Source organism: Apostichopus japonicus, chromosome 9 (assembly GCF_037975245.1).
Source record: "Apostichopus japonicus isolate 1M-3 chromosome 9, ASM3797524v1, whole genome shotgun sequence".
NCBI lineage: Eukaryota > Metazoa > Echinodermata > Holothuroidea > Aspidochirotida > Stichopodidae > Apostichopus > Apostichopus japonicus.
This window is the reverse complement of record NC_092569.1, coordinates 3,905,040-3,931,970: the sequence shown is the minus strand read 5'-3', so window position 1 is coordinate 3,931,970 and position 26,931 is coordinate 3,905,040. Positions and strand designations below refer to the sequence as shown.

Below are 26,931 nucleotides of genomic sequence, written 5' to 3'. Positions count from 1 at the left end.
TTGGTAGGCTTGAAGTACTACTAGAGCAAACCCTACCCTCATTATCGCTATTCCATTAAAATACTAATGCCGAATCTTAGATAGTGATGCTTGTAACATGACCTAATGATGTCCAAACGACCTAATGAACCATGACCTAATGAGGTATATATGTATGTATATATATATATATATATATATATATATATATGTATATATGTATATATGTATATATGTATATATATATATATATATATATATAATATATATATATATATATATATATATATATATATATATATATATATATATATATATATATATATATTTATATATTTATATATATATATATATATATATATAAGAATTGAATGTGTAGCAAGTGGTGTGACAGATATATAGTAAATCAATTAAGAATAAAACACTAGAAAAATTCCACTTCACGACCGGTTTCGTCCTTTTGGGACTCATCAGGCGAAGGTAGGAATCGAACCCCGGATCTTCGTGTTACAAACCGAAGTTCGTACCACTCGACCACAGTGATTCTACTGGTGTGTTAAAGCGTATAAATTGGCTTTTGAATAACTGTCACTAAGGGCGTATTGCCCAAGTGTTATGATTGTACAGAGTGCACCCCTGGCGCTATGAATCTGCCAATTTTACACAGAATAACCACTCTTTAGGCAAGTCAAGCCATAAATAAGAATTGAATGTGTAGCAAGTGGTATGACAGATATATAGTAATTCAATCATATTTATATATATATATAATTGAAATTCGTAATGAGTTGGAAATCAAGAACAGTGAAAAAACGTCCAGCCTCCACCGGGATTCATAAAAATATTGATAAACAACTAAGTTTAGACAAAGTGAGACAATGAAACGGTTTATCAAAAATGTGCGCTAGAGTAAGCTTCGGAGATTCGAATGTTACTCGGACAAGCGGTCGGACTGACGAGACGAAAGACGAGCACTTATTTTTTCTCGTCACCTAGATATTGATCACAACTTTGCCAGTATTCTTGCCGGTAAAGAGAGCCATGAATGCATCGTACATACTCTCGAACCCCTTGTGGACATGTTCACGATATTTGAGTTTTCCCTGTGAAAAGACAAAGAAAAAAAATTATTCCACAAATGCTAACTATAATTATTTACTTAAAACACAATACTATACACAGTGCACGGGGGAATTAGCGGAACAGCTGTTTGAGTTTCGATGCCAAACAAACAATGAACAACGAACCAATCAGTCTCATGGTTAATGTAACATTTTGTCAGCTTTTTCAGAGCACAAGTTTTAGGGAATACATTTTGGGGGGTCTGGTTGTCCCTATAGGCAACCAGACCATACATTTTGGTTTTCTGAAAAAAAGCAAATTAGGTTTTCCGGAAAGAAATATAGCAAGATAAGTAGCTTTGGTGCATAGCAGAGGCTCTGGGTCAGTAGCACTGCCCTTCGGTTGGATCATAGGAATATATTCTTCTCTAAGAATCACAAATATTTGTTTACAATTATTTGAGAGCACTCTTTGGTTGCAATTTCTCTCATCACATGATGACAAAAGCAGGCATTGTTTTTAATCTTTATTTCTAATTTGATTAAAGGTGTACTGACCTCTTTAACCCATCCTGCCATCTCCTTGAGTGCCGGGTCCCTCTTAGCGTAGAAATTGGTCACCAGGAAACCCTGGATCCTAATACTGTTGTAGATGAGGTGGTGGACAAATTCAGTCACTAGCGAAAAAAACAAATTGAGAGTATGACAGTATGGTATTAAAGGTGGAGAGAATAGAAAACAACTTTGTGGGAATAATTTTTTCTTATTTGTTCTATTGCTTTTATATGACTTTTCAAACATTATCTAACAATATACACTGGCAACCTCCCACTGACCAACCCCTTCCGCAATCGCAGGGGGGTGGGGGGGATGCGGTTGCTCGTTAGTTCATATGAAGTTAAACGAAAAAATCTTTGGGTTGAGTAAATATTGGAATTTATAGCCCATCGGGTTAGCAGTTTACATATAAATCTGCTCTGAGGAGCTGAAGTTATCAAGACTGTAGCCTTAAAGGAGCAGTCAAAAGATGTACCATATATTTAAGTTGGAAATATCTTGAGAAAAAAAATTATACTGCAAAGAAGATATCCTTAAACTAATTTTTGATGTGATAAGTTAAATGTCGAAAGACGGCTTAAATTTCACTGGACCACAAAAATGAATAATTTCACAATGTTGGTTGGTCGATAATATATCTAAAGTTTACTATGCTGGTGTAATCATTATCATTACATAGAACAGTTTGATACATACCCTTTGGCTTTGAATTTCCAGGTGAATTGTAGTTTGAGATGGCCCCACAAATAGCGACCCGGCCGTCCTTATTCATGTGGCTGTATATAACGGACGATGCTTCACCTCCGACCTGTTGAATAATCAAAAGTTTGTGTGTGAGAAGATTCAAATGTTGGTGTCACATGTGACTGACATACGCACACACAGTCTAATTACCGATGTCTGGTCGGTGCAGTTTTCATGTGTTAATTGTCAGATTCAAAAGCACCAGGGGTGCACTCTGTTCAATCATAACACTTGGGTAATACGCCCTCATTGATAGCCATACAAAGCCAGTTTATATGCATTCACACACCAGTAGAATCACTGTGGTGGAGTGGTACGGACTTCAGTCTGTGACAAAGGTCTGGGCTTCGATTCCTACTTTCGCCTGAAGAGTCCCAAAAGGACCAAACCGTTCCTGAGGTAGAATTTATCTTGTTTGTCGAACTTTATTAATTTATTTTATATCTGTCATACCACTTGCTACACATTCATATTAAATACACATTAGAAGGTTCCTCACCATTATAAATATATGACTTACATTTTCAAAGAAGACATCAATACCATCTGGTGCTATTTTCTTAAGTTCATCTTTGAGTTTATCAGGAGTAACCGTCTTGTAGTTGTAAGCTTCATCGAAGCCAAGCTCGGACTTCAAGTATTTCACCTTTTCTTCGGTTCCTGCTGCACCAATCACTCTACAGCCCTGAAGAGAAATAAACACACACACTGTCATTGGAAGAGAAGGTACAATCACTCTACAGCCCCGACGAGAAATAAACATAGACATTGTTATTTTAAGGGAAGGTACAATCCCAGTAAAAGAAGACATACAAACATATTCAGTAGATAACAAAGGTGCAATCACTTTGCAGCATCGCAACCAAACATACAAACACTGTCATTGGAAAAGAAGGTGCAATCACTCCAAAGCCTGTTAAACAAAACATACAAACACATTCAGTAGATAGCAAAGGTGCAATCACTCTGCAGCATCGCAACCAAACATACAAACACTGTCATTGGAAAAGAAGGTGCAATCACTCCAAAGCCTGTTAAACAAAACATACAAATATATTCAGTAGATAACAAAGGTGCAATCACTTTGCAGCACTGCAACTACATATACAAACACTGCCACTGCTGTACAAGAGAAAGTTCAGTCACTTTTCAGCCGACTGCAGTAAACATACAAACACTATCAGTCAATAACCAAGGGCACAGGTTGGGGAGTAGGGGGCATGGATGGGCCAATCTGCACCTGTACTTACTTTCAATTTGGCTATTTGGCCGACCACTGAACCCACAGCACCAGCAGCAGCGTTCACATAGACAGTATCAGAAGGTTTAATCTCACACACTTCGAGGATACCAAAATATGCTGTAAGGCTGTCAGAAGAAAGAAAGAAATCACAAAAAAGGATTCATAAATTTACATTTAGAATTGATTCACTTATAACCAAATATGTTTTATCTTATATCAATGTGCTACTGAACTCGACTCCTTCTACATTGCACTGATAATGGTTTTCTGTACATTAATAAATTACACAAATACCAAATTTGATGGCAGGTATATTACACATGTTAACTTTTGGTTGATATAGACAAATCTTCCCCCAACCCCCTTTGCACTAAAATACAAATAAAAGGCAAAAACAGTGCTCAAGATTGATCAATCCGCTATAACCTTGTTTCCATCTGTTTTTTATAAGTCAAGTTTCAAATACTAGAAAGAATGTTTCTTCATTTCCAGAAGTTTGTGAAAAGCAGCATCACTGGAATTAGTACAATTACGTAAGCTTCCAGTAAGGTCTACATAAGCGATAACAAGGCAATCGACAACCAATTCAGAGATCAGTACGATTTCACATTAATGGACCATCCGATAATATCTAAACAAAAAAATTAATAAAAGGTTATGTGGTCCTTTATCCAGGAAGGTTGCAATTACTTACATATATTTCGGAGATAAATTCTCACCCTTTTATAAAGAGTGTGAAACATCTTCTATTTGTATGCAAAAGAAGCTGTATTTCCACATGACATTAAATTTCGATTTTGTAGTTATCAGAAAAAGTCTTATGTATGTATGTATGTATATGTGATCTTCCCGCAAGCAGGAACTCGCGAAAGAAGCCATGAAGGCTTATAGACTCGCAAGCTGACCGAAGCCAATCTCTCGGCACACATCCATTTAACGTCCATGTCGGGAAGTTGTTATTGAACAACACCCTTGCCAGACGACACACCTTGCTGTCGGCGGGGAATCGAACCGGGGATCTCATGACTGGGAGACGCCGGCGTTAACCACTAGGCTATACACTCCGCCTGACTAGGCTATACACTCCGCCTCCGCCTTATGAAAGACGGTTTATCCTGGTGTGAAATGAATGTCTCACCCTGGCATTCCCAGGGTACCAAGTGCAAGTGACTGAGGTACCCCTTTAGGTAGTGCCGGTACCTTAAGGATACTACTTCCTGGAACAACAGCGTGGGTCACCCAACCAGCGCGGACCAAGCCCAGGTCACCCACTTTGGTCTTTGGATCCTTGCTTTCAACGACTCTGAAATGTTGTTAAGAATACGACATATCAGGATAGGTTAAAGTTTCAAATGAATGAAAATAAATAAATATCATGATGGTTTTATTATTAAATCAGTAATGAAACAGGGTAAAAGTCCTTCTCCCCTAATATTATTAAAATTTATCACAGTTGGGAAGAACATTTTCTAATTCATATTATGTTTTCTTTTACACACTGCAAGTCATTTCTACAGAGACTAAGCTATTGAGAAATGTTTAACATCTGTTTTGCAGACAACTCAATCAAGATGACAAGATTATATGAAAGTGCTAATGAGAGAGTAACTGTACCCAGACACACTGGGTTGTTGGCTATTTCGAGGTTCCACTTGCCCAGTTTTCCAACACACAAAACATGTTTGAGAAGACACAAGTTAAGGTGTAGAAAACTGTTTTAACATTGAATTTGTTTCAAAAGATATTTTCTTCAATAATTTACAGGTGAACTTGTATATACGCCATCATGCTAATAAAACTCATAGCAATAGCTTGATTGTCTAGTTTCTGGAACTAGATAGGACTGATACAAGAAAACAAAAGAAAAACTAGAACAAAAGTGGCAATTAACAATTATATGACAATTAAGGATGAAAACAAAAGACAAGATGAAACAAGAAATTGGCAAATATTGTTGAAGAGCAATAATAATAATAATAATAATAAGTTGCCACTGGCTGGTTTGTACGTACCTGCCAAACACTTCCCCCATCATGGTGTCACCTTCCTTCATTCTATTTGACCATCCTCTTTATTGCACCAATAAAAGAAAAATGAAAAAATCAATGAGAAAAAGAAAAAAACCATTTTGTTTCTGGATCGTGTGAAGGCAAACCAGAAACTGACTCAGAGAAAAGATTTTGCATTTCTGGTTTCTGGTGCTAATGAGGGGTACAACCACATTTACTTAAATCTTGGGGACCTCAGCCCACCCCCTCCCCTCCCCAACCACAGATTAAACTCAGGGAGGTCAGAACTCCTCCACTGGCATGATGAGTATATCAAAAATCGTATTGTACAGTACATAAATTTAACCAATGTGCGGTACAATCTGAACAGTAAAAAATTATTCAACATTGTTTCAAAAGTTGCAAGACATAGTGAGCACCATTTTGCATCTAGGCACCCACCATTTTACCCAAAAATCTCTCAAGGGCAGGGAGGTGGGAGTGGGGGTGGGGGAGAAGCCATCTAAATCTTTTTCCCCAATAGAAAAGTGGTGGTTGTGTCCCTGGTGTTAATGCAGGCCAGGAAGTGATGAGCTAGTTTACATTCAGAAAATAGATCAAATTTAACGTCATTAACCCAAACTCTATTCTTCGATCAACACATTCAAATTAATGCCTTGATCGACACGTCACAACAGCATCATTTAAAATGCGTTCTACATACGAATGACAATCAGGTCACTTGGTAAATTTTGTCAAACTTGCTCTCCATGTAAACGATAATTTTTTCAACCGTAACATACTTTCTTTCCTTGTTTTTAATATCTCATCTGTCCAAAGACCGAACGCAATTGTATATATATCGAATATTCAGGGTTACATCAAAGGAATCGCACTAAATTACAATGTGCCTCTCCTGCCTACAACTGGAACAACTGGTGACGCCGAGGGAAGCGTGATTCTTGCATAAATTTATATAGTCATATTTCTCTCTTCAAAGACTTGGAAACCGCAGGAACAAAAACAGTGATAAAAATTCAGGGATGGCCAGCTGGCAGAGTATGTCAGTCAATTTGGAGTATAATATGACTTGTACTCTTACTATCTATGTTCACCAACAACACATACTGACATACCTCATGAAAGGAGGCTTGTATAAGTTTACTTTGTATATTCACCAACAACCAGTTCTGGCATACCTCATGAAAGGAGGCTTATACTTTGACTCTGTATGTTCATTATAAGAACCAATATTTACTGATTTTTACCTCATGTAAGGATCCACTGTTAGCACCACTGTCTCCAATAAAACATCTGCGAGTAAAGCAAGAGAAAGAATGTTAAATAAACTCAATATTAAGATTCATAAAAAAAATAGCATAAGAGTTTCTAGAGAGTTTCCTGGAACGAACTGAGGGGTAACAAATGCACTATGAAAATTCCTGCTACTTTATAAACACAGCAGAGTGGACAATAGAGCTAGCAATGCAGTGACAATAATGAGCTGATGCATACTGTGCTTAATTACACCAAATGGGAAATTAATACAAATACACTATATTATTGCATACATGGCATCTTCAAAGCAGGGATCAGAGGGATCAGAGGGATCAGAGGGATCAGATGGATCCCAGGTATCTTGTTAACAGCTTCCTGGTCAATTTGCTATAGAGGATCAAAGGAAATCACAGTGTTACTCTCATTATGAAAGCAATATTATAACTCAAATATCACACCTAAGAAAAGAATGATGTGTCCTGTAAAGCTCACCCCCTCTGCAACCCTTGCTGTACATAATGAGAGGTTGATGCCTTATAGCACACTGGTAATCTACCTCTCCCCCTTACCAGTACCCCTCCCCCCCCCCCCCACTCCTCATTAAGTGCAGTTCATGTCAATTGTAACTTACCTCCATCTTTCAATTTCGGAAGATCAAACTCTTTTATTTCTAGGTCTGTACGCTTTGGTAGACCATCAAAGTGCTTTACCAGCACCCATTTCTTTCCTTTGGCCATGATACTGTTATTCTGTGCATGGGGAACATAGAATATAATGTACAGATTAAACAGAAGCACATAATTATTGCAGCATTAATTGTTGCCCATCTGGCAATGTGTTGATGAGCTTATTATGATTGAGTAATGTATTATTTGGTACACTGTGCACAACTGATTCAGAAATATGAAGCTGAATGCAAACAGGATCTTTACAAACAAAACCAGAATGCAAAAATGCATTGTGGTTTCGATGGTGTAACATGAGCAGTTTTCTTCATGAATCTGACGTAATGTATATAATGAGGGTTTACAAGGGTTTCACGATTTGACCTCTGATGACCCCAAATGACCTTTGACCTCCACCACAAACAATAGGCTTCTTTAAATCAATGTGGTACTTCTAAACACTAAATTAGAGGTCAACCCAAGCTTCCAGTATTGCAGATATTGTGATTACAAGGTTTTCACATTTTGACCCCTGGTGACCCCAAATGACCTTTGCCCTCCACTTAAAATAATAGGCTTCTTTTAAACAATGTGGTCCTCCTACACACTAAATATGAGGTCTGCCCATGCTTCCCTTCTTGAGATATCGTGTTTACGAGGTTTTCACATTTTCACCCCTGGTGACCCTAATTGACCTTTGACCTCCGCCAAAAAACAATAAACTTCTTGTACTTAATGTGGTACTTCTACACACTAACTATGAAAAGCCACTGTATGAATATCATTGTCAATCATAAAACTTCACAGATTTGAGCTACACACTGTTACACCCACACCTGTCATCACTATCCCCCCTCCCCTCCCCCCACCCCAGATTTTTCATAAATAGTAACTTAATATGCAACCTTTGCAACAAAATGTTTAATTAGTGTTTTAATCTTAGCTATAATCATTAACAGGTTTCTTTTCAAAAGCTACATTTCTGAAGGCTCTGACCCTCAAAAGAGAGATTACAGAGTGGTATACAACTAGTTCTGACCACTGTGGTAAATAATTAGTTTACAGGTATAAATGTCTGGTGATATTAGAACATGAGTGACCGTTCTTGACTAACTTCTAGCATATTTGGGATAGATTCCTACCGGAGAATTGCAGAATTCCACAGGATAACATATGCTTTTGGGCCTTCAAAAATATAAGGTACCATATATACGGTATGCACCCTATGTAATTAGTACCATGAACCAGTGGTTTAGGCAGCCAGCCGTCCAGCCGTATTTTCCACAATTAGTTTTGGCGAAATGACGGCGTATTTTTCCGTGCTCGGCTTGCAAAAAATATATGAAACTGTGCAAAGTTTTCTCAAGTTTTCAGTAGAGAGTATGCATATATACAGAGTTACAGAAATGATACAATGATGTCAATATTGTTTTTGTTTGTTTTGGGGGTTTTTTGTTTCCGACTTTCCCTAATTTTACCAATCAAATCTTATTTTGCCTAACTAAACAACTTGCCTTTTAGCCTCCGATACCTGAAAATGCACAGTTTATAAAGGGGGCATTGCCCCTTAACCCCCATAAGCTTGGGCCCCGAAGGCAGGCCCATTGACCCCCACCGTGAGGGGCGATCACTTTGCGATTGCAATGAAGCCTTCTGCAGCATGTTGCCCAAATAAGGTACAGTAGGACACCCACTTTAAAACTTTAGACTGCACCCACATCTACCATTTCTGCCTCAACCCCTGCTATGAACAGCAGTCATTAAAAGCCTGCAGTATACAAGTACCAGGCAGGACTCTTTCATCTGTCAGACAGTGGCCGAGCTAGGGGTATTGGTCAGGGGGACGAGAATGGTCTGTGAGGGGCGCTTTCGACACTATCTAAGCAGAGCGCCACCACAGGTTGGCGCGGAGAGTACAGAAATTTTTTGAGTAAAGATACTCCCTAGATCACCGGAAATGACCCTTTCCGGGCCTTGCTAATTTGCAGATAAACGAAGAATAAATAGGTGTCATCGCCATTTTGTCAGAAAATTACACCAACAAAATGTGACAAATGTCAATCGGTATTTGAGAGCGCAATAAAAAAGTCAATAATCGCGAATAAGTAAAAAGTGGTAAAAGCTGAAAAAGGGCGCTAGCAGTCCGTTTGACTCCGTCAGGGGGGGGCCGGGGCATCCCCCTCTGACTATATGGATGCTCCACCACTGCTGTCAGACAGTAATAATGAGTTTGGAAGGCTCAGAAACTTTATAGACCCAAAACTGACTGTCCATTGAAACTGTAACTACAACTGGAAAGGTGATTGAAATTTTTATAAATAGACTTGACCAAAGCTCCTATTGAGATACTGCAGGTACAATTGTACTGCACAGTCCTTTACAATATATAAACTGCACCCTAAAGACTGAAAATAAGTAATAAATATCAAAACAATTCACAAATACAAACAAGTTACAATGTATTAAGAGAGAGAGAGAAATTAATATTAATTAGTAACAACTTACAATTTACTGTAAATTCACTGCAACTGGACTTCTGAGTGCTCAGTACTTTGTTCCGCAAGCTGCAGAAATGAATAATCGAATGACTCGATGAGTGAATATACTGTTTATATAGCAGCAAGCAGCCTGTCCTGTACACCAGTTACACAGTACTCTGCTAAATTAATGCACAGTCATCATGGAAATTTTATATTTTACAATATTTGAACACGTGCAAACAAGTTACTGCAAACTTTATGAAGCAATAACAACTCAGGTCAAAGTTCAACTTTATAGTCGGTACAGTACCAGGATTTATTGTCACATGATTTATATAAAATATATATATACAGAGAGAGATAAATTTACATCAAAACAACTTACAATACTGTAAATTCACTGCAACTGGACTTCTGAGTGCTCAGTTTGTTCCGCAAACTGCAGGAGCAATTCTACTGCACTGTCTAGACAATATATATATCATACGAACTGCACACTAAACAATGCACACTGAACTTTCCTAGTAGTATTATAAGTAATAAATATCAAAAAATTCACAAATACACACAAGTTACATTGTATTAAGAGAGAGAGAGAGGAAGAAATTAACATTAATTAGTAACAACTTACAATACTGTAAATTCACTGACTGGACTTCTGATTGCTCAGTTTGTTCCCCAAGCTGCAGAAATAAAATATTGAATGACACGATGAGTAAATTACACTGATGATAAGAGCAGCAAGCACTCGTGTACACCAGTAACACAGTACTCCGCTAAACTCATGCACGGTCATCATGAACTTTGTACAATATTTCGACAAGTGCAAACAATGTACTGCAAAGTTTATGATGCACAAAATATCTCAGGTCAAAGTTCAACCTTATAGTTGGTACCTGGATTTATTGTCATTGTGATTTATATATAAAGTATGCTCAATGTCACTTTGGGTGTTGCTACCTACTGGTATAACACTATCAGTGTATTGGACATGACTGTGCAAAAAAACATCTATATATTAGTATGTGGCTCACTATGTATATACATAGTCCATTACAGAACTTATTGTGCACACTATGGTGCAATATAAACATGCAGCACTCACTCAGTAACAATATATAGATTGTTTACAGAAATAGGTTAATAAATGACACTGCAAAAATTCAGAGAGATTCTACAGGGATCAGTTAGATTCCTAAAAAGGGGGTGGGGGTACCTGCATGAGATGTGTGCAGAACCTGGGATAGGGGTTTCAAAGGAGGAGGGGGAGGGAAGGGGTGTGGAATAAAAACTTTGCATGTAAATGCACTCACTGTACCAGCTAATCACTATATTATGTAAATGCACTCACTGTACCAGCTAAACAATATAAATGCACTCACTGTACCAGCTAAACACTATATTATGTAAATGCACTCACTGTATCAGATAAACAATATAAATGCACTCACTGTACCAGCTAAACACTATATAATTTAAATACACTCAATGTACCAGCTAAACACTATATTATGTAAATGCACTGGTACTGTACCAGCTTAACACTATATGATCTAAATGCACTCACTGTACCAGCTAAACACCATATGATTTAAATGCACTCACTGTACCAGCAAAACACTATATTATGTAAATGCACTGGTACTGTACCAGCTAAACACTATGACTTAAATGCACTCACTGTACAATATGATATAAATGCACTCACTGTACCAACTAAACACTATATTATGTAAATGCACTCACTGTACAAGCTAAACACTATATTATGTAAATGCACTGGTACTGTACCAGCTAAAAACTATATTATGTAAATGCACTGGTACTGTACCAGCTAAACACTATATGATTTAAATGCACTCACTGTACCAGCTAAACACTATATTATGTAAATGCACTCACTGTACCAGCTAAACACTATATGATTTAAATGCACTCACTGTACAAGCTAAACACTATATGATGTAAATGCACTCACTGTATCAGATTAACACTATATTATACAAATGCACTCACTGTGCCAGCTAAACACTATATTATATAAATGCACTCACTATACCAGCTAAATAGTATTATATAAAAGCACTCACTGTACCAGCTAAATACTATATTATGTAAATGCATGCACTGGTACTGTACCAGCTAAACACTATATGATTTAAATGCACTCACTGTACCAGCTAAACACTATATTATGTAAATGCACTCAATGTACCAGCTAAACACTATATGATTTAAATGCACTCACTGTACTAGCTAAACACTTATATTATGTAAATGCACTCACTGTAAATGCACTCACTGTACCAGCTAAACAATATAAATGCACTCACTGTACCAGCTAAACACTATATTATGTAAATGTACTCACTGTATCAGATAAACAATATAAATGCACTCACTGTACCAGCTAAACAATATGATATAAATGCACTCACTGTACCAGCTAAACACTATATAGTTTAAATGCACTCAATGTACCAGCTTAACACTATATTATGTAAATGCACTGGTACTGTACCAGCTAAACACTATATAATTTAAATGCACTCAATGTACCAGCTTAACACTATATTATGTAAATGCACTGGTACTGTACCAGCTAAACACTATATTATGTAAATGCACTCACTGTACCAGCTTAACACTATATTATGTACATGTACTCACTGTACCAGCTAAACACTATAAATGCACTCACTGTACCAGCTCAACAATATGATATAAATGCACTCACTGTACCAGCTAAACACTATATAATTTAAATGCACTCAATGTACCAGCTTAACACTATATTATGTAAATGCACTGGTACTGTACCAGCTAAACACTATATGATTTAAAATGCACTCACTGTACCAGCTAAACACTATATTATGTAAATGCACTCACTGTACCAGCTAAACACTATATTATGTAAATGCACTCACTGTACCAGCTAAACAATATAAATGCACTCACTGTACCAACTAAATACTATATGATGTAAATGCACTCACTGTTCCAGCTAAACACTATATGATGTAAATGCACTCACTGTACCAACTAAACACAATATGATGTAAATGCACTCACTGTACCAGCTAAACACTATATTATATAAATGCACTCACTGTGCCAGTTAAACACTATATTATATAAATGCACTCACTATACCAGCTAAATAGTATTATATAAATGCACTCACTGTACCAGCTAAACACTATATTATGTAAATGCACTCACTGTACCAGCTACTGTAAAGACTATATTATGTAAATGCATCTCACTGTACCAACTAAACACTATATTATGTAAATGCACTCACTCTACCAGTCCTTGTTACAAATTATGTTTGCAGTTTCTCTCAGAATGTAATACACATCAACAGGCACTGTTTCAATCGTTGTCACATCAGATGCTCGACACACTCTCAAATTTTACATGAAATATTTTTTAAATCAATCACTATTCTCACAGCTGTTCTTTATGAAGAGGAGCTGTATTTTTTTGTTTTCTTTTGTATGAAACCTTACTGTAATAAGTAGGAAATTAGCTGTATTTATCATAGATATATATACCTTTAAGCTTCTGGTGTCAGGGATTAAACATATATCACAGAATAAAGTCTATGAAACAATATTTCGAGCTTGCTAAAGTTTACAATTTAAACTAAGCTTACTCAACCATGATATGAATTCATCAAACTAAGATAAAATCCTTATAAATAGCTTTTTCTAGCCAAAACAAGTATTTCCATTTGCTTGAACATTAACACTTTGCCAATCATGCAGATATATTTCATAATTTTACTAATCCCGTTTAATAAGCAAATTTATGGCAAAAATTCTCAAAATCTAAAGTTTGTGTGATAACATACGATTTGATCAACTTTAAAGGGTGTGAAGACTCGCGCCAAAAGAAACATCTAATGCCGGTAATCTGACCTAGTTTCGAATGAGGTGTAACAGAAGTGTTAGACACCACCATCAATCGCAGAAAATACACACACAGCTTGCTACCATCGGTAATTAGACACTAGTGTATAGTCAGTACATACAGCTGTGGTCAATACCCACAGCACAGTGTACAAACAATACAGCGATGGACATCTCAGGTCCAACTGAATAACAAGGTATCACGTTTCATTACTGTACTGTCTGCATTTTGTAGCGACACAAACAAAACGGAAAGTTAACTTTTACAGATAGCCGCACATGGTTTGGGGCGAGTCTTCAATGCCTTTAAATATGGCTGATTGTAGGATGTCTAGAAATTTTAACTGTCCAGTATAAAGCTTGGCACATAAATTCAGGTATGGGCTCATTCTTTGCTCAGGACAGTATCAATTCATAGCTTTCTCTCTTATTTCAGGCAACCTCAAATTATATTTCTCACCTTGAAATGTAGTTCTGTGTTTTAAAAAGGTTTTTATAATTTGACAGTGATCAATTTCAAATGACCTTTAACCTCCACTAAAGACAAAAGCTTCATCTATATAATTATTGAACACATACAGTACATACTGTAGCCTATGGCACATGACAAGCATGAGATTTAAAGCTTTTCCTCTTGAAATTGCAACAATGCTTTCACACTTAAAGCTCAAATGACATTTGTACATCCATCCAAAAACAGTAGGCATTTTGAGCTCAAAAACGAGGATCTCCTCAGACCAAGAATGAGAACTATCCAAGATTTATACCACCCCTTTCAGTTAAGAATGGAGGCAAAGGTCATATTATATAAAGAGTTTGTCAACCCCTCTCAGTTAGGAATAGAGGCAAGGGTTACAGGTCATATTATAAGAGTTTTCAAGCCCTTTCAGCATCTGTGCAAATAGAAACAAAGGTCAACGGTCATATAATAGGAGTTTGTCAAGCCCTTTCAGTTAAGAATGGAGGCAAGGGTCACAAGTCATATCATAAGGGTTTGTTAAGGGTGAGTCGCAGATAGGTACAAGATCATGTGTAGGGATGCACCGGATACCCGGTCCGGCCGGACTATCCGGCCGGATAGTGAGCAATTATCCGGTTCCAGTTCCAGGATTCCAGGATTTTGAAAAATATCCGACTGGATCTTTTCAAACTCTGTCTGGATCTTTTTCAAAATCTGGCCTGAATTATTCCTTAAAAAGGTGTTGGTATTAACTTAAATCAATGTATATACTATTTCCAAAAATTAATAAAAACATTCAAAGTAAGGAAAAATTAGGTTTAACATGTTTAATTTAATATTCTCAATGGTCGGACCCACTGTTTCTAAAGATCAACCAAATAATACAACTACTGTAATAATATGAAGCTATATATACAACAAATACAGTTTGCAGTGAAATCATTTCTTGCAGCCTTCATCAGTTTAATATTGAAAGTTCCTCAAAGTTCATGAAAAACCTAAATCATTAAGTGTTCTAATGAACATTCAATTCCATTTTAAAGAAGAGATAAAAGATAGATATGCGTATACCTCACCTAAGATTTGCTCCTTGTTTCATATTTCAACTTCTTATTAATGATTTTTTTTTGTGTAATGAAAAACCGGTTCCGGCCGGATTCAAAAATGTGGATCCGGTTGATCCCTAATCATGTGAGGTGATGACCTCAGCATCTCCAGATATACAGATGACCTACCTTAAAATGATGGATGCTAACTGTTGAATCTCTACCATTAATATCAAGAGTAACATATTTGGCAGTCCAGCTAAGAACTTTAAAAGGTCCATCATACTGGGGTTGTAAGGGCTACGTAATTGCATCATGCTGTACAAAATCATGGGTGCATGATTGTCGACGGAAAATTTACGATGTGAGGAATCCCGTGGTTGAATGGGAAATAAACAGCTGGCTTAGTTGACTCAATACGATGACCATAATCTGCAGGACTGAATGAATCTAACTGGATGGATGAATCAAAGAATTCACCAGGTAAACGTAGTGTAGTGCCAAACAAGATTTCAGCTACTGTATGTTATAAGTCCTCTTTGACAACTGAACTTAAGTCAAGTTAAAAATAAACGAATAAGAGTGTTGATATATAAGCTTCTAAGGGATAACTTATGCTTGCGATGAAATCTTTCATTCAAATTGTTGGCACGAGGAAGGTATGCCGTGGTTCTGCAACATTGAATGCCCATGTGTTGGGTCAGGGATGTAAAAAGCGATGACTCAAATCAGGGATGAGACTGAGCCGAGGGAAAAAAATCTGAAATTTATCGATCGCCGTCCTGGGGGAGGGGTTTAAGAGGAGGGGGTGTCCCCCTCCCCTTTAGAATTTTTTTGTCAGGTAAGGAGGGCTTAAATGCAAAATGGTGGACTCTAGATGGAATCTATCACATCACGTAACTCCCCAAAAAAAGTGTGGAATTTCTGCTTGTATAATTTATCCATTAGCTTTTTTGAACCAAAAAAAAGGCTTTTTTGCTTGCTTTGTGCTACTTGATTCCACCACTGGTCAAATTCGGTGTTCCTTCCCTTCACAGTCCAGCATGTTCGGCAAAAAAAAAAAATTAAAAAAAAAATTAAATAAAAAAAATAATAAAAAATAATAAAAAACGCGAATTACGAGAAAAAACGCGAAAATGAAAAAAAAAATAATCGGAAATCCGCGTTTCTCATGCCTGCTCAAATGGACTACCACAATCAGTTGCTACAGTATGATAGCTGTTACACCAAACATGGCAATCCCATGCTCTACTAAAGCATGTGCAACAGTTTCAGCCAGTATATATATCAGGTAATGGAATGGCCTCAGGCCAATGTGTTAAGCAGTCTATACAGGTTAAAATATATGTGAATCCATTAGATATGGGAAGCGAGTCGACTAGATCTATATGCAGGTGCGCAAATCTAGCGCTTGAAAAGTTGCCAAATATGGAGAAACTGTGTGACGGTTCACTTTGAATCGCTGACAAAGTATGCACGGTCTAGGTCTAGCCCAAGGGAGCACATCCTTATTGACGAATGGCCATACATATTGTGAAGAAATCAGTTTCTGAGTAGCATCAATCCCGGGTTGCGAGAGGTAAATGTAAACAATCGAATACCGCTCAACGGAAAAGCCAGGGCACGTAAGGGCGTTGGCCGCATTGCATGATTTGTGGATGAAGTTGGCATATAATTTGGCCATTATTTGACTTTCTTACATATTTGGTTTTAACCTTTAAAATGAATCATCACCATGACACTGAAAGGGCTAACTGCTAACTTACATGCACACCTAACGTATTAATTATTGACATGTAGGCTACTTGCAAATCGCGAAACCAATATGCACAGTAGTGAAGTTATGCTACACATGTATAGTAGTAGGCTAGGCCCAGGTCCGTGTGAAATTGTAAACGTGACACTTACAAAACAATGAATTTGAAAGCATCAATACTTTCTAAAATACTAGCAAGATACCATAAAGGGTCAAAAACACCCACTTTACATCAATTTAATCGAAACTAACACTGCACGCATTACCTCGTCCCGTCTGTTATTTTCTAACTGATGGCACTAGCTGACGCTGTTTTGTACATACAAGAAACAATGAATGAGAAGTGATCCTCCAAGACCTGGTTGTGTACATACATCATTTTAAAAACTGCAAGTACCGTTTAAAACCGCTATTATATCTATCTTTATCTCTATCACAAGTTATTACATAGAGTCAACTAACCTTCAAGACCTGGTTATTTACAAATATCATTTAAAAACAACAAGTACGTTTCAAACCGCTATTAGATCTATCTCTATCTCGAGTAGCAGGTCTCACAAGTTATTACATAGAGTCAACTAACTTCCGAGACCTGGGCAAAATAACGTAACTCGGGAACCGAGAGCGCCGAGCACAGTTGCACCCGAAACCGAGTTCCGAGGGCACTCGAAATGGTCCGACCCGCTGTAGGGGTTAGTATTTAGTGGCTTCCAGTGAGTTGTTAGGCAAACCATAACGTTGTTGTCATATGAACTTTTTAAGCATATTTGTACTCTACATACCTCACACGAGTGTACGGAAGCGTAGAACGGACATTGCATTGACGAGTTACCAACTTGACAAAACGACAATTATCTTTGGAAGTAAGTGTGCAACTCGTCAATTTGCAGAAAATTGATGCATTGACGAGATCCGTTATCTCGTCAAAACGTCAATTTTCTGAATTTTGTCATCTTGTCGAGATGGTAGTAAGTGTGCAACTCGTCAATTTGCAGAAAATTGTTGCATTGACGAGATCCGTTATCTCGTCAACTCGTCAATTTTCTGAATTTTGTCATCTTGTCGAGATGGTAGTAAGTGTGCAACTCGTCAATTTGCAGAAAATTGTTGCATTGACGAGATCCGTTATCTCGTCAATGCATCAATTTTCTGAATTTTGTCATTTTGTCGAGATGGTAGTAAGTGAATTTTGTCACGTTACCATCTCGTCAACTCGTCAATTTGCAGATAATTGTCGTTTTGTCAAGTTGGTAACTCGTCAATGCAATGTCCCTTCTACGCTTCCGTACGAGTGAGCCTCAGGTGCACAAAGATTGAACAAACTTGTAAACTTGTATGGCTAAATATTTTACAATTGCTAATAAGTGCAAGCCTTCACAAAGGCAATATATAATAGCAAGAGGATGGGTATAGGGGAAGGGGTCGGGACAGGCCGCGGAGTTTTACACAAAAGTTCCCCAGCTGAACTCTCAGGTTAGTTCGAACATTGTCAGAGGTTGAACAATTCGTCCCCCACCCCGAAAGACATTACAGTCAGCTGGGCTTGTATCGGTTTATAGCATTACGAGTGGTGGTTGTGGAATGAGAAAGTGCCCCTCTGATGTTGTGCCCCCCCCCCACTTTTTGGAAGCTTCCCACCCCTGGTGTGCACAGTAAGTTATGTAATGGACTATACATAGTGAGCCACATATTAATAAACTGTTTTTTGCACAGTCATGTCCAATACACGGATAGTGTTATTTCAGCAGGTTGTAACATTCAAAGTGACAAAACACACTTTATATTAAGGTGACCAGACGTCCCCGATTTTCGGGGACAGCCCCCGATTGCAGTGTGCTGTCCCCGATGAACATTTTCGGGGGACATTAATGTCCCCGATTTGTCATAATGTTCAGGAATTTCGAATATATCCCACATTATTAGTAAAATAATTGTAAAAACAAAATTTAGTCGCAGTCGCAGAACGGAACTAACCAGTATTTCAGGTGGGCCAGTGTAAAGTGGAATATGCTAGATCGATCTAGCCTATAGCACTCTTTCGTAAAGTAAGTACATTTCATCTAAGAAAACGCTACATTTTTGAAAATAAAATTGATCTAAAAAGTGCCTCTAAGTATCACCATTTTATATCTAAGCACCTTAGGCACTTGAAAATGTTCAACACCCCCTCCCCTTAGACCCCTCCCCCAGATCAGTAACGCCATAAATGTCCCTGATTCCAGTCAGGCAAATATGGTCCTTACGGGCGGTTATGATATATAAATCACAGTGACAATAAATCCAGTTACCTTGCAACTATAAGGTTGAACTTTGACCTGAGATGTTTAACGCATCATTAACTTTGCAGTAAATTGTTTGCACTTGTTTACATATTTGTACAAATTTCATGACGACTGTGCAGTTTACAGTGTTGTACAGTGTTATACAGTACTGCTTGCTGCCCTTGTATATTTACTCATCGAGTCATTCAAGTTTTCATATCTCCAGCTTGCGGAACAAACTGAGCACTCAGAATTCCAGTTGCAGTGCATTTACAGTATTGTAAGTTGTTACTAATTAATGTTAATGTTAATTTCTCTTTCTCTCTCTCTTTCTCTTTATACAATGTAACTTGTTTGTATTGGTGAATTTTGTGATATTCGTAAAAAGTCACCGCACCTGAAAAAATCTCCGTACATAATGCACGTAAAATATTGAGCGATGTTACCTCCCATTGACATTGGTCGTTGAACAAACATGCGACTTGGACTTGCTTCAAGTTCACTTGAATTAACTTTCTTATAGTAATGTATACATTTATACTGTTGCTGTTGAAGGAAGAAACCACAGCTCAGACAGCAGTTATACATTGTGATACTTTAAAAACTTTTTGTGAAAATATGCGGGCTGTTTTTTGTTGGAAACACACATTCTGTTTCTGCTAAGATTCCCGCGAATTATTTTTAATATATTATATTAATTGCTTAGTTATCTTTGGGAAAATGAATAAATGATGGTGTTGAATGAAGTTGAATCGTTCGAAGATATGGATTGGGGGGGTGGGGGGGATTGGCAAACTAGATCTTCCTCCGATGAGTCGTTCGTTGGTGGTGGTTTGCGTTGTGTTTGGGGATCGATATCCGTCGGTGTGACGTCGCCCTTTGCTGGAAAATTACCTCTTGTCAATTGATGTGGTCGGGTTGAAATCTGTTATTTACCAGCCATTCTCAGAAATTTGCGTTAAATCCTTTAGAGTCTGGGGCAAGAGAAGTGTTCAGTGAGAAATTTTGATTCTATTGACGGTTGAGAATCCCTTTTCACAAGCTGCAGAACTCACTGGCAGAACCACCATTGCTTTAAATAATTTAGACAACAGAGGATAGTTGCAGCCTTCCTGGATTAAAAGCTGGGATAGGGGACCAAATGGAATATGTTTGCCACTGACTTGAGACTTGAGTTGAGCCCACTCATTTTGAATTTTCTCTTTATTTCTTCAAGCCATCTGGGTTGTTCTGATCATTTAGCAGCAAAGTCCTACAATGATCAGTCATCCTCCCAAGTTCTTCGACACCCGATGAACTCAAAGTTTCGTCTTTTCTTGCAAGCCATAATAAGGGTTTACAATCTGGTAACAGAACTGAAAGTTTGTCGACAAAAGCCGAAGCTATGCCCATATTACTGACTTGCGAATTAGGGTTACAATGTGTTACCAAAGGTATTTCATCCGAAGGTGAAATATCTTTGGTTACCAGCGTTAGCGTTTTTACACTAGATTTAACGATTTTAGACTTTTCTGGTGTTCTAGCGTACGTTTTTTTTCTTCAAAATTGGCCAAATCTAGCGTTTTTTGCCCAAAATTGATGGTTCACAAAAAAAAAAAATTGCACGTATCCGAAACATTCGAGGTGAAATTACCCCTTGGCAACACACTGAACCTATTTATATGTTACTTTTACACAATGTTATCGCGGTCGATATATTTATTATGAATAATGCAGAACGTACGTACAGCTGAGGCGCACATGTGCATGTAGTAAACGTGAGGAGCGGAACTGTGGGCTTTTGTGTGAGTTTATGTATACACTACGTACACAGCCTTACCGCGGATTGAGACGAGAATCGTTTCTTGCAGTTCAATTTCGTCTGAATTACTTGTAATTTTGTTGATTCTACAGTTGTTTTGTTATGATTCTGAGCCATTATGACTTGAAATTTGTTAAAATAATTATAAAACTGTCTATCATATGAATAAGTGCAACTTGTGATGAAAAGTAATAGGCTACATTACATATGTTCATGAAAATCTATATCTAGCGTTTTCTGGGGTTTTACTTTTGCAAATCTAGCGTTTTTTGTCATTTGCCGCTGGTAACGCTGGTCAGATATGCCTTATCACCTAACCGGTGTGAAGTTAGATACTTATTCCCCGTTCCTCGTTCGACATTCGCGAATGAGTAACTGCTACCGATTCAGTTACGTATTCGACAATGGTATCGACGTAACACCTCTGGCAAGACAAAAGCTTTCTTACAAGATGTTCAACATATGGTCGTGGAAAGAGGTTTATCTATGGCCCATGGGTCATATGAACTCTAATAACTATGTAGAAGGGTACCATAATGCATCTTGCCCGGTCCAAATAGTTTTTGACCAACTAAAATGACCAGTACTTCATCAGCTCTTAAATTAATGTAAAAAAAATACTTTAGGCCCTAATCAAGACTAGCACGCCTTGGACCACCTTACCAATGGGTCATATGAATTCTTAACACATTGTAGAAGGATACCATAATGCGTCTTGCCCGGTCCAAAGAGTGCTTGACCAATTTAAATGACCATTAAATCAACATTTTTTTTAAATAAATGTAACGGGAACTGAAATAAAAACATTTGGGCCCTAATCAAATCCAGCACGCCTTGGACCGCCCAACCAATGGGTCATGGGAAGTCTGAGGACCTTGTAAAAGGGTAACATAATGCGTCTTGCCCGGTCCAAAGAGTGCTTGACCAATTTAAATGACCATTAAATCATTACTTCTTCAATGAGTGTAACGGGACCACGAAAAAGCTTTGGGCCCTAATCCATGCAGCACGCCTTGGACCACCTAACCAATGGGTAACATTAACTCTAAGGACATTGTAGAAGAGTACCATAATGCGTCTTGCCCGGTCCAAAGAGTGCTTGACCAATTGAAATGACCATTAAATCATTACTTCTTTAATGAGTGAAACGGGACCACGAAAAAGCTTTGGGCCCTAATCCATGCAGCACGCTTTGGACCACCTAACCAATGGGTAACATGTACTCTAAGGACATTGTAGAAGAGTACCGTAATGCGTCTTGCCCGGTCCAAAGAGTGCTTGACCAATTTAAATGACCACTAAATCATTACTTCTTTAATGAGTGTAATTGGACCATGAAAAAGCTTTGGGCCCTAATCCATGCAGCACGCTTTGGACCACCTAACCAATGGGTAACATGTACTCTAAGGACTTTGTAAAAGAGTACCATAATGCGTCTTGCCCGGTCCAAAGAGTGCTTGACCAATTAAACTGACCATTAAATCATTACTTCATCATCGAGTGTAACGGGACCACGAAAAAGCTTTGGGCCCTAATCCATGCAGCACGCTTTGGACCACCAAACCGATGGTTAACATGAACTCTAAGGACATTGTAGAAGAGTACCATAATGCGTCTTGCCCGGTCCAAAGCGTGCTTGACCAATTAAACTGACCATTAAATCATTACTTCATCATCGAGTGTAACGGGACCACGAAAAAGCTTTGGGCCCTAATCCATGCAGCACGCTTTGGACCACCAAACCGATGGTTAACATGAACTCTAAGGACATTATAGAAGAGTACCATAATGCGTCTTGCCCGGTCCAAAGCGTGCTTGACCAATTTAAATGACCATTAAATCATTACTTCATCATCGAGTGTAACGGGACCACGAAAAAGCTTTGGGCCCTAATCCATGCAGCACGCTTTGGACCACCAAACCGATGGTTAACATGAACTCTAAGGACATTGTAGAAGAGTACCATAATGCGTCTTGCCCGGTCCAAAGCGTGCTTGACCAATTAAACTGACCATGAAATCATTACTTCATCATCGAGTGTAACGGGACCACGAAAAACCTTTGGGCCCTAATCCATGCAGCACGCTTTGGACCACCAAACCGATGGTTAACATGAACTCTAATGACATTGTAGAAGAGTACCATAATGCGTCTTGCCCGGTCCAAAGAGTGCTTGACCAATTAAACTGACCATGAAATCATTACTTCATCATCGAGTGTAACGGGACCACGAAAAAGCTTTGGGCCCTAACCCATGCAGCACGCTTTGGACCACCCAACCGATGGTTAACATGAACTCTAAGGACATTGTAGAAGAGTACCATAATGCGTCTTGCCCGGTCCAAAGAGTGCTTGACCAATTAAACTGACCATGAAATCATTACTTCATCATCGAGTGTAACGGGACCACGAAAAAGCTTTGGGCCCTAACCCATGCAGCACGCTTTGGACCACCCAACCGATGGTTAACATGAACTCTAAGGACATTGTAGAAGAGTACCATAATGCGTCTTGCCCGGTCCAAAGCGTGCTTGACCAATTTAAATGACCATTAAATCATTACTACATCATCGAGTGTAACGGGACCACGAAAAAGCTTTGGGCCCTAATCCATGCAGCACGCTTTGGACCACCAAACCGATGGTTAACATGAACTCTAAGGACATTGTAGAAGAGTACCATAATGCGTCTTGCCCGGTCCAAAGCGTGCTTGACCAATTAAACTGACCATGAAATCATTACTTCATCATCGAGTGTAACGGGACCACGAAAAACCTTTGGGCCCTAATCCATGCAGCACGCTTTGGACCACCAAACCGATGGTTAACATGAACTCTAAGGACATTGTAGAAGAGTACCATAATGCGTCTTGCCCGGTCCAAAGCGTGCTTGACCAATTAAACTGACCATGAAATCATTACTTCATCATCGAGTGTAACGGGACCACGAAAAAGCTTTGGGCCCTAACCCATGCAGCACGCTTTGGACCACCCAACCGATGGTTAACATGAACTCTAAGGACATTGTAGAAGAGTACCATAATGCGTCTTGCCCGGTCCAAAGCGTGCTTGACCAATTTAAATGACCATTAAATCATTACTACATCATCGAGTGTAACGGGACCACGAAAAAACTTTGGGCCCTAATCCATGCAGCATGCTTTGGACCACCCAACCGATGGTTAACATGAACTCTAATGACATTGTAGAAGAGTACCATAATGCGTCTTGCCCGGTCCAAAGCGTGCTTGACCAATTTAAATGACCACTAAATCATTACTTCTTCCGATGAGTGTAACGGGACCACGAAAAAGCTTTGGGCCCTAATCCATGCAGTACGCCTTGGACCACCTAACCAATCGGTAACATGTACTCTAAAGACATTGTAAAAGAGTACCATAATGCGTCTTGCCCGGTCCAAAGCGTGCTTGACCAATTTAGATGACCACTAAATCATTACTACATCATCGAGTGTAACGGGACCACGAAAAAGCTTTGGGCCCTCATCCATGCAACACGCCTTGGACCACCTAACCAATCGGTAACATGTACTCTAAAGACATTGTAGAATAGTACCATAATGCGTCTTGCCCGGTCCAAAGCGTGCTGCATGGGTTAGGGCCCAAAGCTTTTTCGTGGTCCCGTTACACTCGATGATGAAGTAATGATTTCATGGTCAGTTTAATTGGTCAAGCACGCTTTGGACCGGGCAAGACGCATTATGGTACTCTTCTACAATGTCCTTAGAGTTCATATTAACCATCGGTTTGGTGGTCCAAAGCGTGCTGCATGGATTAGGGCCCAAAGCTTTTTCGTGGTCCCGTTACACTCGATGATGAAGTAATGATTTAATGATCAGTTTAATTGGTCAAGCACGCTTTGGACCGGGCAAGACGCATTATGGTACTCTTCTACAATGTCCTTAGAGTTCATGTTAACCATCGGTTTGGTGGTCCAAAGCGTGCTGCATGGATTAGGGCCCAAAGCTTTTTCGTGGTCCCGTTACACTCGATGATGAAGTAATGATTTAATGGTCAGTTTAATTGGTCAAGCACTCTTTGGACCGGGCAAGACGCATTACGGTACTCTTCTACAATGTCCTTAGAGTACATGTTACCCATTGGTTAGGTGGTCCAAAGCGTGCTGCATGGATTAGGGCCCAAAGCTTTTTCGTGGTCCCGTTTCACTCATTAAAGAAGTAATGATTTAATGGTCATTTCAATTGGTCAAGCACTCTTTGGACCGGGCAAGACGCATTATGGTACTCTTCTACAATGTCCTTAGAGTTAATGTTACCCATTGGTTAGGTGGTCCAAGGCGTGCTGCATGGATTAGGGCCCAAAGCTTTTTCGTGGTCCCGTTACACTCGATGATGAAGTAATGTATTCAAAATCATACGAAGTTTTGTATGGTGGAGTATAAGGATCGCGAGATACAATTTCTCAATGTGACGAGGAAAACGTGGTAAATATGACTGATTAAAGGTCAATTTTGATCGAAAATGTTATGCCACTCACAAATTACAAGAACATATGAAAATAAGAGTGCGACAGTCAGAAAAATTAGAGTGCGACAGTCGGAAATTCCGAATTGAAGCTGGCGACAGTCGGAAATTCCGACAGTCGGAAATTCCGACTGACGCACTCAAATTTTCCAACTATCGTCATTTTTACCAAGATTGGGGGGGGGGGTGAGACAACCCCCACACCCCCCTCTAGCGACGTCCCTGATTGCACGAATGGAAACCATTCATTATTTGTTTTATACAACACCTTCAAATTTGGATATAATTGGGTGTTGTATGCACTCATGCAACATATTGTTTTGAACAGACAGGTTTCTCTGCTCTCTTACCATTGAAAAAAAAGTGCTACCAAAAAAGTATAACGCATGGTTCTATCATCATAGCGTGCAATGAGCGGATTTTGCACGCAATCGACGAGCAATTGACCAATCAAATGGCCGGAATATAATTAGGTGTTGTATAATATACGAATAATGAATGGTTATGAGTGCAATAGTGCAAATATTTCATGAGTTGAAAGATGGAATGTTCCATTCAACGAGGCGCAGCCGAGTTGAATGGAACAAATTGCATCTTTCAACTCATGAAATATTTGCACTATTGCACGCATGGAAACCATTCATTATTTGTTTTATACAACATATTATATTAAGATGGGTAAAATGCACTTATGCAAAAGATTGTTTTGAACAGACAGGTTTCTCTGCTCTCTTACCATTGAAAAAAGTGCTACCAAAAAATTATAACCCATGGTTCTATTTCATAGAGTGGAATAGAGCGGATTTTGCATGCAATCAACGAGCAATTGACCAATGAAATGACCAGAATACAATTAGGTGTTGTATAATAGGCAATAAGCCTTTGTTGATTGGCTCACAAGTTAATAGGTTTAGTAAGCCTATCGTAAAATGGCAGTGAGCGAATGAGCCACTCGCCAAATGTCGAGTGTAATGCAGTTTTTGCTCGCCAGTCGCAAAATTCTACTCGCCATTGGCGAGTTGGCGACCGTAATTGTCGAGGCCTGGTTTGTATAGATCCTGTTTGCATTCAGCTTCATATTTCTCAATCAATTGTACACAGTGTACCTAATACATTACTTCAATAATAATATTAAGCTCATCAACACATTGCTAGAACGGCCACAATTATTGCTGCAATAATTATGTGCCT

At 38.6% G+C, this 26,931-nt stretch overlaps 2 protein-coding genes across 13 annotated transcripts in view; one reads left to right on the top strand and one right to left on the bottom strand.

The window, feature by feature from the left end:
* The window catches only part of LOC139973383 (prostaglandin reductase 1-like), a 29,747-nt gene extending 12,004 nt beyond the window's left edge, over nucleotides 1-17,743 (bottom strand). Inside the window, exons 1-12 of one of the 12 annotated variants that reach the window (XM_071980024.1) lie at nucleotides 17,638-17,710; nucleotides 10,628-10,679; nucleotides 10,022-10,080; nucleotides 7,483-7,600; nucleotides 6,842-6,887; nucleotides 5,598-5,654; nucleotides 4,724-4,888; nucleotides 3,593-3,710; nucleotides 2,863-3,027; nucleotides 2,295-2,406; nucleotides 1,599-1,717; nucleotides 709-1,082 (exon numbers count right to left, since the gene is read on the bottom strand). In XM_071980024.1, the coding sequence (XP_071836125.1) occupies nucleotides 972-1,082; nucleotides 1,599-1,717; nucleotides 2,295-2,406; nucleotides 2,863-3,027; nucleotides 3,593-3,710; nucleotides 4,724-4,888; nucleotides 5,598-5,654; nucleotides 6,842-6,887; nucleotides 7,483-7,588 (999 nt within the window). In that variant the 5' untranslated portion in view covers nucleotides 7,589-7,600; nucleotides 10,022-10,080; nucleotides 10,628-10,679; nucleotides 17,638-17,710 and the 3' untranslated portion in view covers nucleotides 709-971. Of the gene's footprint in view, nucleotides 1-708; nucleotides 1,083-1,598; nucleotides 1,718-2,294; nucleotides 2,407-2,862; nucleotides 3,028-3,592; nucleotides 3,711-4,723; nucleotides 4,889-5,597; nucleotides 5,655-6,841; nucleotides 6,888-7,482; nucleotides 7,601-10,021; nucleotides 10,081-10,381; nucleotides 10,442-10,627; nucleotides 10,788-17,441; nucleotides 17,597-17,637 lie in introns of those variants that run through there. The other 11 variants (XM_071980023.1, XM_071980026.1, XM_071980027.1 and 8 more) reach the window with 11 other exon arrangements.
* A 1,863-nt stretch (nucleotides 17,744-19,606) lies between these two features.
* Nucleotides 19,607-26,931, top strand: part of LOC139973386 (prostaglandin reductase 1-like) — a 38,763-nt gene continuing 31,438 nt past the window's right edge. Inside the window, exon 1 of the mRNA XM_071980037.1 lies at nucleotides 19,607-19,716. The gene's annotated coding sequence lies outside the window, so the exon portion shown is untranslated. The remainder of the gene's footprint in view (nucleotides 19,717-26,931) is intronic.